Source organism: Equus przewalskii, chromosome 5 (assembly GCF_037783145.1).
Source record: "Equus przewalskii isolate Varuska chromosome 5, EquPr2, whole genome shotgun sequence".
Lineage (NCBI taxonomy): Eukaryota > Metazoa > Chordata > Mammalia > Perissodactyla > Equidae > Equus > Equus przewalskii.
In genome coordinates, this window is record NC_091835.1 from 76,195,085 (window position 1) to 76,205,482 (window position 10,398).

The following is a 10,398-nucleotide window of genomic DNA, read 5'->3' on the forward strand; positions in this document are numbered from 1 at the left end:
CATGTGTCTTGTACTGTTATTTTGTGACATCTTCATCGCATGGTTGGCGTTATTTTACCTGTGGGGCTAATTCCTTGTGAAACAGAGTCTCAATAAGCCAAGTGGCGGAGGCGAGTGTGCCCTTGCGGCCAGCAGATGGCGCCACCCTGGTCTGGTGCTTTCCGGGGGAGAGGTTTGGCCCCGCCGCCACGCCGTCGGCCTTTGACGTCACCGGGGCGCCGCCCGGACGGCGGGAGTGTACGGCGGCCACTGGCATGTCGCTGCTGCGAGCTCTGCGCCTCTGCCTGGTCGCGCGGCCCCGGCGCTGCCCGCGGAGGGGGCTTGGCCCCGGCAGCGACCTGCCTTTCTCTGTGATGCACCTTCCCCTTCCTCCAACCCCCATTCGACTCCATCCCTCCCCTCCCCCGCCCTCATTGCCTCTGCGAGGTCCAGCCCTGGTGCGCAGCCTTTCCCCCACCCCCGGGGCCCCCGAGTCTCCTAATGTTGCCCACCTGCGCACGTGCTCTCTACCCGCCCCCCGGGCTGGCTGCTCGCTGCTGCCCGCTTCTCACCCTGTTTTTCCTGTCTCCTCCAGGAGGGGCCTCTTTTGCTTCAGTCGCCCGAGCCATGGCACTCATTTCATGCCGGGCGCTGGCTGTCTTCCTCGGCCTCCAGCAAGGAGCTCCTCATGAAGCTGCGGCGAAAAACGGGCTACGCCTTTGTAAACTGCAAGAAAGCTCTGGAGGCTTGTGGCGGGGATCTCAAAAAGGTGTGAGGGAGGAGGAGGGACAGGGTGGGTCCTAGGGCCTGACCTCAGTCTCTTAGGGAGGTCGCCCTGCGGAGCATAGGAGTCAGACCTGCTGCCCAGTGACCCATAACGGCAGAGCCCTGGATAGGACTGTGACTTAACTGACAATCTCTCCCTTTGAGTCTGTCTTATTTGGAAGCAATTGACTCAGGATCCCAGGGATAACAAACCCTATTCCGTGCAAGACTGCTTTGCTGTTTCCTGCTGCTTGGAGCTGAAAGGGCTTCTGTGAGCTTTGAGTCAGATCGACCAGGACTCAAATCATGATGTCTTCACACTAACCCTGTGACCTTGGATACCTGACTTAATCTTTCAGAATTGCGTTGTTCTTGTGTATATAATGAAAATACTACTATCTGCCCCCTAGGGTTGTTGTGAAGATTAGACTTACCCAGAGCACCAGGCACAATGCTTGGTGTTTGGCATTAGGTGGTAGGCCGTCTGTAAATGATAGAGTACTTTAGTTCTGTTATAGGATTGAGGGGAAGCAGAAAGAATTAGGGAACTTGAACATATTTTAGAGCCCCATTCAGTTCTAAATTCTGTGGCTTTGTCATCTGCCTTTTTTCTTTTCAATTTGTAGGCAGAGAGCTGGCTCCATAAGCAGGCCCAGAAGGAGGGCTGGAGCAAAGCTGCCAAGCTCCATGGGAGAAAGACTAAAGAAGGGCTGATTGGGCTGCTGCAGGAAGGAAACACGACAGTGCTAGTAGAGGTGAGTTGTTTGAATTCCAGATACCAGAAGCAGCTGTCCCTTGGGTGTAAGGCTTTGTGGTAGAGCCTTTGCACTCCTCTTTCTCTCTCTCTTTTTTTTTTCCCTTGAGGAAGATTAGCTCTGAGCTAACTACTGCCAATCCTTCTCTTTTTTTCTTTTTGCTGAGGAAGACTGGCCCTGAGCTAACATCCATGCCTATCTTCCTCTACTTTATACGTGGGATGCCTACCACCGCATGGTTTGCCAAGCGGTGCCATGTCTGCACCCGGGGTCTGAACCAATGAACCATGGGCCGCCGAGAAGTGGAACGTGCAAACTTAACTACTGCGCCACCGGGCTGGCCCAGCCTTTGCACTCTTAAAGAAGAGGCATTTGGGGCCAGCCCAGTGGTGTAGAGGGTAAGTTCCTGCGAGGGCCTGGGATTCGCGGTTAGATCCTGGGTGGTGAGGACCTATACACCGCTCATCAGGCCATGCTGTGGTAGGTGTACCACTTAAAGAATGGAGGAAGATGGTCATGGATGTTAGCTCAGGGCCAGTCTTCCTCAGTAAAAAGAAGAAGATTGATGGCGGATGTTAGCTCGGGCCTGAACTTCCTCAAAAAAAAAGAGGAAGTGGTGTTTGAAAACCACAAGAGACAGTTGGAATTAAACCCATGAGACCAGTTATTAGCTGTGGATTCATTTAAGTATACAAATGGACAGATGTGTTGGTGAGAAAAGGCCGAGCAGTCTAGAATATTACTCCTGAATGTGAGTCTAGTGTAGCCTTACACCTTGTCACTGATAGTTCCCTGGAACAGTCAAATTTTAAAGCCAGGAATTATATTAATTAGTTGATAGGTAGCCAGCAGGTATTTCAGAAGTGGTTTAGGGACCACAGCTGGTAAAGAATTGGATGTGGATTCGGTTAGAGTGAGAGGAGATAAACAGGCTGACAGCAGAAGTGGTTTGGAGTTGGAGGAGGCTGGAGAATGAGGTGATTCTGACATGCAGCCACAGGCGAGTGGTGAACTGGCAGTGAGTTCTTTGGCGACATCGTGGAACCATCTTCTGAATGCGCAGGTCATTGCCAACTCACTGGCAGAACACGAATCGCTTCATTCAGTTTCTGGCCTCAGGCGAGGAGAAGAACCGCGGCTTTAAAATTCTAGAGTCATTTATTTCTGTTTTGTTGAATCTGCAGCTTGTTCTGTCGACGCCTTGGTTTATTCTCTAACTTTCAGGCACTTTTGGAAACTATCAGTAAACAGCTTATACAGCAACATCAATTTGTTCCCACAGGTAAACTGTGAGACAGATTTTGTTTCCAGAAATTTGAAATTTCAGCAGTTGGTCCAGCAAGTAGCCCTTGGAACCATGTTGCATTGTCAGAGCCTAAAGGATCAACTCTCCTCGTACAGTAAAGTGAGTTTTGGGGTTGTCTCCAACAGGCTGGATTGGGACCCCCCTGCCCATCTTTGCTGTTCCCTTTTTCAGAGATTCCCATGTCTCCTTCCTTTACTTCATCTCTCTACTTAAATGGTATCTCTTTGCAGAGGGTTGCCCTTCCTCCTGTTGCTCTGTCCTCTTACTTTGTTTCATTTAAAAGTGTTTGTTATAATCCTTATGTATTACGTTTTTCTGTGTTTATGTATGGTCTGTCTTGCCTGATAGAATGTAAGCTTCATGAGGCAGGGACTTGGTCTTTTCACTGCTGTGTCTCTGCTGGAAGAGGTGTGGGCCTAGCATTGTGCTGGGACTCATTAAGTCTGTGCTGAATGAATGGATGCCAGTGGGGTAGAGGCTGTCCAGTCAGGGGAAGCTTTATATTCAGTAATTTAGAATGGCCCGAGAAAAGGACTTTTAAATAAACATTCTGGAGAAGACCCAATTTAGGAGAATAAGCATGTTCTTGTCAATAGCAGGATCAAGGACAGAATTGTCAGTCTGCCTGTGATTCATTCTTATTGTGCGGACAGAAGTACTACTCACAACAATTTTTTGTGTTTTTCTCCTCCTATTTATCCTTCTCTTGAGATCTCATGGTAAATGTTAATTATCACTAGCATTGAATACTCATATTATATGGAAAACCGTGTTGAGATTATCTTTTAGAATTGTGTTCAGTAGATGAGTCCCTTGAACTAGAAATTCTAATCTTGATGTTGCCCGTAACTCTGAGGTATTACTTTGCTGTGCCTCTGTTGCATTATCTGTAACAAGGGACTTTGGTCCCTTTTAGCTTTATTTTTTTTCCTCTTTGGTCTTTAGTTTAATTTTTTAACTTTCATTTTGAAAAAAATTCAATCTCATAGGGAAGTTGCCAGTATTCTATAGTAAACTACAATGTATCTTATCTAGATTCACCATTTGTTAATGTTTTGCCTCATTTGCTTCACCACTTTTTGTGTATCTATTATCATCATCACTGTTGGTTTTATCCTTTTGCAAGTACGTTGCAGGCATCAGGACCCTGTCTCCCTCCAGCCTGTATCTCCTAAAGACAAAGACATCCTCTGCAGTCACAGGATGGTGATCACATTCAGGAGTTGTAGCATTGATACAGTATTTTTATTTGTGTAATATACAAGATAGGTTCATATTTTGCCAAGTAGGAGTTTTTCTTCCAGAATCCAGATCCAGAATCCAATCCGGTATCATGTGTTGCAGTTTGTTGTCTTGTCTGTTTAGTCTCCTTTCTTTGTTCCTCAGCCTTTCTTTGTTTTTCATTTGTTTGGCATTTTTGGAGAGTACAGGACTGTTTTGCAGAATGTCCTTCAATTTGACTTTGTCTGATTTTTCTTCATACTTAAACTCAAATATGTATTTTTCTAGGAATATTAAATAATCATCCTGTATTTTTCTCAGAACATCACATCAGACAGCACATGATGACTATTGGTCCCATTATTATTATTATTTTTTAAGGTTTTTTTGTTTTTCCTTTTTCTCCCGGAACACCCTGGTACATAGTTGTGTACTTTTAGTTGTGGGTCCTTCTAGTTGTGGCATGTGGGATGCTGCGTCAGCATGGCTTGACGAGTGGTGCCGTGTCTGCACCCAGGATCTGAACTGGTGAAACCCTGGGCCGCCGAAGCAGAGTGTGCGAACTTAACCACTTGGCCCCGGGGCCGGCCCCGGTCCCGTTATTTTTTATTTATTAATTTTTTCTTCAGGATTGGCCCTGAGCTGACATCTGTTGCCAATCTTTTTTTTCCTTTTCTTCTCCCCAAAACCCCCTAGTACGTAGCTGTATATTCTAGTTGTAGGTCCTTGTCGTTCTGCTGTGCGGGACACCACCTCAGCACGGCTTGATGAGCAGTGCTAGGTCCGCACCCAGGATCCAAACCAGCGAAACCCCGGGCCGCTGAAGCAGAGCACGAACTTAACTACTCAGCCGTAGGGCTGGCCCCTGTTAGTCCCATTATTGATGATGTTAATTTTGCTCTCTTGGTTAAGGTAGTCTCTTCCAGGTTTCTCCACCATAAGGTTACCATATTCCTCTTTGTAATTAACAAGTAATCTGTATGGGAGATACTTAGAGACTGTGTAAACATCCAATTCCCCAAAAAGCTTTTGCCTAAAAGTTTTAGCATCCATTCATGTTCTAGTCAGAATCAGGTATTACTATGATAGTTGCATAATAGTTATTTTTCTAACTCCTGTAATTGCTTTTACATGTATTGGTTTTGTTAGTTGGCATTCTACTGTAAGAAAGACACTTCTCTTCTTCTCCCTTTATTTAGTGATTTACTTAGTACCAACATTGACCCATGGATTCTTATTTTATACAGTAGGTTACAATTCGTTATATAATCCGTTATTCATTTTGAGGCTCAAATTAGCCCCGGATTTGGCCACTGCAAGCTGAGCCAGTGCAGGCTGGCTCCATTGTCCTTTTGATATATCAACATTATTTTCTGAATATTTCCTTACTGTTTGGTGTAACAAGATATTCTGGGCTTATATCATACTTCCCTTGCCCCAGCCATGGAATTGGCCACTTCTCTGATGAGTCCTGACCCTTTTTAGTGGGGGAATGGTTTTCAGAAACCAAGATCCGGGCATTAGGTATGCTTATTTCTACTGAGATGTCATAGCTGCTCTGCTCTTTCAGCAGACAGAGCAGGGAAGAGTGTGTGTGTGTGTGTGTGTGTGTGTGTGAGTGAGTGTGAGTGTTCTAATCCTGCACCTCAGGGTTCTTCCTTTTGTTCCTCCATTCTGTGTTTGTATCTTCCTGCTGTCGTGGTGGGTACACTGGCTCCTAGCAACTTCAGTATGTTTACTTATTTACTCAGTGTTACAATGCATACTAAATTGTGTCAGTCACTTTATCCAACCGCTGGAAATAACAGATCCACTGAAGAGTTCAAGATTTCTTTGATGTTCTTTTTGTCTTTACATTACAGTTACGTGGTCAAAGGACTGTATTGAGAGTTACTTGGATTAGTTTTTATCCCCGTCTGTGAGGTTTTGTTATTCATTGGAAATACAGTTAGAGTCTTATGTTTCTGTTTAGTCAGTTTCTGATTTCACCCCAAATCCTTGTTAATGTATTTTTGATACGTAAAACATGAACAAGGTTCTGAAAGTTAAACTATAAGACACACACACACACACACTCGGAGAAGTCTTGCTCCCTCTTCTCTCTTCTGCCCCATTCTTGTCCACTCCTGTAGATAACCAACTTCATTGGTTTCTGGTTATCCTTTATGTCTTTTTGCAAAAATAAGCGTATTTATACAAATACTTTTTTCTTACACAAATGGTTGTATAATATGTATATACTGTTTTAATTTGCTTTTATTCACTTAATAATATATCCTGGAAATACTCCATAGCAGCTCTTAGAGATCTTTTTTCTTTTTTTCCAGCTGTGCGGGATTCCCTTGTGTGGCTGTGCCATGGTCTCCTCCTATGTTTGGGCGTTTAGGCTGTTTGTATTTTACAGTTAGAAATAATTCTTTAGTCAATAACTTTGTGCATGTGTACTTTCATATTGTTGCAAGTGTATTGTCAGGGTAAATTCCTAGAATTAGGATCACAGGGTCAAAGGATAAAAGTAAATGTAGTTTTGTTAGCTGTTGTCCAATTCTCCTCCGTTGGATTTGTATCGTTTTGCATTCCTGCCAACAATCTGCCAACCTGTTAGCTTTAACATTTTATGATTGTTTGAAAATATTAGTCCTCATTTTTAGGCAACTGCATTCTGAGGAGTGAGGCCAGAGGATGGGATTGGGATGGAATTGGGGGTGGTGTGGTGGTAGGATAAAATATTTATAAAAATGGAACTGTCATCAATTTTTAACATTCTTGGCTTAATGAAAACATCATCTATTTATACTTAGTTGTCTTAAATCATTTTCTGAGAAATAGGCTGTTTTTGCCGAGTCGCTTGATACTTTGAGTAGTACAGAACTGATGCATGATTGTTTTCTTTGTGCACTTAGGGTTTCTTGAATTCCTCTGAGCTCTCTGAACTTCCAGCTGGCCCTGAGACGGAAGGCTTTCTCAAGGATCAGCTGGCCTTAGCAATCGGTGAGTATTTGTAAGCATTCTGGAAACTGGAAATTAGGAACTGGATCTCCTGGTATCTCTGATGTTCCTCAAATCTAGATCAAGAATTGCCAGCCCATGTGCCTGCAAGGGTCAGATAAGATGAATGTGAGAAGTGAGTTATGTGTTAGATCTTGGTGAGCAGCGGGCACCCTGAAAAGCTCACAGTCTGCTGAAGGAAACCATTACCAAGCTCTAGCCAGTTGTTACCTTGGGGGAAATGGGGTCCCAGTGTCATCAGAATTTTTAAATTCCTGTAAAATAATTTAGATTTGTATGCAAAAATCTCCGTTTTTAGCTGTTTGCACTAATTAAAATTATTTTCAACACTCTGCAGGCATCACTAACAAACAAAGCACATCTTTAGGCAAAGATGGCCTTTTGACTTCCAGTTGATTGCATCACTATACACCATGGGGGAGATAGTACATTATGTTCTTTATAAAGGGATCCAGGGATATTTTGGGGCATCATGTTTAGGAAACTGAACTCTCTTTTAAAAAACTCTGATCCTGAATTTGTGAAGGTACGTTCTTTGCGAGCCCACTGGTTCCAGGAACCCTATCTGGATTACTGCGCCAGGACTAGTGGGGATTTTGCCTTCTTCCTGCGTGTCCTTGATGGAGGGAGGGAAGTAGGGCTGGGGTTGGACTTGCTGGGAACTTAATGCTCATCTGACGTTTCCAGTCAAAGCATCAATTCTGTTTTTTATCAGATCATCTTGAAGTATGTATTGTGTTTCAGTGAGTCATGGATGAGAAACCAGGCAGACAGCTGTATTTGGGACTTATTAAGAAATTCTGGAAGAACTGGGTGTTTGAGCCTTGTCACTTTCTGGGAACTAACTATTGGGTAGATGCTTGGAGCTGTTAAACCCTTTGGTTTTTGGAGACCCCCTTTTATGATTAGCTGGCACTGTGGCTGATGCAGGAGTATTTACCCAGATTCCTTTGTTTATTTTCCCACCCCTCCTACCTTTTGGCTTATTTGGACGTTTCTTAGAGGGGATAGCATCCTGAGAGAAAGGGAAAACTGGAATCCGTTTTTGCTTCTTATAAACAACTCTGAAAATGTTAACTTTTTATTTTTGATGAAAGGAAGTTGAAACTGTCAGATGACAGGGGGTTTTGGGTTTTCTGGGGCTTTTAGTTGTGGACTTTTTCCTCATACAATGGATGATCAGGAGTTGTCTGTGTCAGTTTTGGTGGAATTTGAGAGGGATGGTAATTTGGGGGGAAAAGAAAATAATTGCTTTAGAGTCAGATTTGAAGGTGTTTTGTTGTTGTTGTTGTTGGTTTTTTTTGAGGAAGATTAGCCCTGAGCTAACTGCTGCCAATCCTCCTCTTTTTGCTGAGGAAGACTGGCCCTGAGCTAACATCTGTGCCCATCTTCCTCTACTTTATATATGGCACGCCTACCACAGCCTGGCTTTTGCCAAGTGTTGCCATGTCCACACCTGGGTTCCGAACCAGCAAACCCCGGGCCACCGAAGTGGAACGTGCGAACGTAACTGCTGCCCTACCGGGCCAGCCCCAGATTTGAGTTTTAATTCCAGCTCTGCCATGTATTAGCTCTGTAACCTTGGGCGGGTTCCTTAGCTCTCTAAGCCCCAGCTCAGTGCAGTGATGAGAGCCAGCATTTGAGTGCTCACAACATGCCAGATACTATAAGTGCTTTTACGTGTATCTTGTTTTTTTCTCCCAATCACCCTGCTTTCAGGTTAAGTGGTATCATGTCCATTTTACAGGTGAGGAAACCAAGGCTTTGATAAATTAGTCAATGGGGTTATGTCATTAAGTCACTTGCCTGAGGTTGTGTAACCAGTAAGAGGCAGAACGGAGACCTGAGTCCAGTGTGACAGCATAGCCTGTGTTGTTAAATACCAGCTGTGGCACACTGTTGGTGCTCCATAAAGGTATTCTCCATCCCTCACCCCCACACCTTGTCCTCTTTAAACTGAAAGTAGTCTCTCCATCTTACGGCAGATTCACGGTGTCGGTGCAGAGGACTGGCTCTCACACTTGGCCACCTCTGTGCGTATTTTGGTACTACCACAGGCATCATATTCTGGAAGCATGTTTTTTGTTTTTGTTTTTTTATAGGGAAACTGGGAGAAAACATGAGTCTTAAACGAGCTGCATGGGTGAAGGTGCCAGCTGGGTTCTTTGTTGGCTCTTATGTCCACGGAGCGATGCACAGTCCCTCACTCCACAACCTGGTGCTGGGGAAGTACGGGGCGCTGGTCGTCTGCGAGACGTCGGAGCAGAGGGCAGACCTGGAGGACCTTGGCCGCCGCCTTGGGCAGCATGTGGTGGGCATGGCCCCGCTCTCTGTTGGCTCCCTGGATGATGAGCCTGGGGGAGAGGCGGAAACCAAGATGCTGTCCCAGCCATATTTGCTGGATCCTTCCATCACATTGGGACAGTATGTGGAGCCCCACGGGGTGTCTGTGGTAGACTTTGTGCGGTTTGAATGTGGAGAAGGCGAAGAGGCAGCAGAAGCTGAATAGGTTCCAGAGACTTTTGTCCCATCAGGAAATGTTTATTCTTAGTTCTGCACACTAATTCAAAAAGGAGTTATTTCCTAAGCCTCTTAAAACCCAGAATTTGTTTTTCATTTGAGTTTATAATGAAATTTTAAACTTAAAGGGTAAAATTATTAAATAAATGTTATATAATAAAGAGAGCTGAATCTTTTCCTTGTTTGTGTAATGCTGGGTTTAGCTTTTTTGTGTCTTGCTTGTGATAAGTTTTAGAAAACAACTGGTGGGCCTAACTGAGGTTACTGACAGTGTCCAGGAGAACAGGTGCCAACAGCGTGCTGCTTTGCTATTGAGCGTGCGTTTGTCACAGTGACCATCAGATGTCTGTCTCATTCCGTCTTACTCCTTCTCTGACACAGAACTCTCCTGTTCTGCTTCCGCTTTGCGATGCTTTGGACTACAGCTGCTATCCTGGAACTTCCCCAGTTACATTACTTGTGCCACATGGATTCCTTTGGAATTATTGACTCAACCTTAGAGTTGTCTGGAAAATGTGGTTCATTTGTTGATGTCTAGCGTGCTTTGAAGGCCCTCTGCAGTGCAGTATGCACTAGTTCTGGCCTCATTACTGAAATTAATAACAGATGGCCCTATTTCTCTTTTGGATAATGGGGTGTGGATGGTTGGGGACTGAGGTTTCCTGGACAGCCGTAAGGCAGATTTTGGCATTCTGTGCCAGGAACAGGAATTACAGTGTCCAGTTATGCAGAGAGCTCACTGCACAGCGCCTCTTTACTTCCCCAGTGCTGACGCGTTCCTCCCAACATAACACAAAATAATTACCATAACGGAAGCCCAAAGCACTGAAACGAACTCCTCTC

General features: G+C 44.7%; 1 protein-coding gene across 2 annotated transcripts; it reads left to right on the top strand.

The window, feature by feature from the left end:
- Positions 1–2: 2 nt before the first annotated feature.
- On the top strand, positions 3–9,716 carry TSFM (Ts translation elongation factor, mitochondrial). Of its 2 annotated transcripts, none has more exons than XM_008524266.2 (6): positions 3–437; positions 575–748; positions 1,371–1,499; positions 2,782–2,904; positions 6,930–7,017; positions 9,138–9,716. In XM_008524266.2, exons 1-6 carry the CDS (start codon positions 255–257, stop codon positions 9,542–9,544), a joined length of 1,104 nt encoding a protein of 367 aa, XP_008522488.1. In that variant the 5' UTR covers positions 3–254; the 3' UTR covers positions 9,545–9,716. The 2 variants fall into 2 exon arrangements, with proteins under 2 accessions (XP_008522488.1, XP_008522489.1); XM_008524267.2 differs by having other exon boundaries at positions 3–350.
- Positions 9,717–10,398: the final 682 nt, after the last annotated feature.

Bases quoted from the DNA above. Each gene is read 5' to 3' on its own strand.
- TSFM (XM_008524266.2), top strand. From the start codon at position 255: ATGTCGCTGCTGCGAGCTCTGCGCCTCTGCCTGGTCGCGCGGCCCCGG. The intron at 438-574 runs GTGCGCAGCCTT...TGTCTCCTCCAG, and splicing joins CTCTGCGAGGTCCAGCCCTG to GAGGGGCCTCTTTTGCTTCA. The intron at 7,018-9,137 runs GTGAGTATTTGT...GTTTTTTTATAG, and splicing joins TCAGCTGGCCTTAGCAATCG to GGAAACTGGGAGAAAACATG.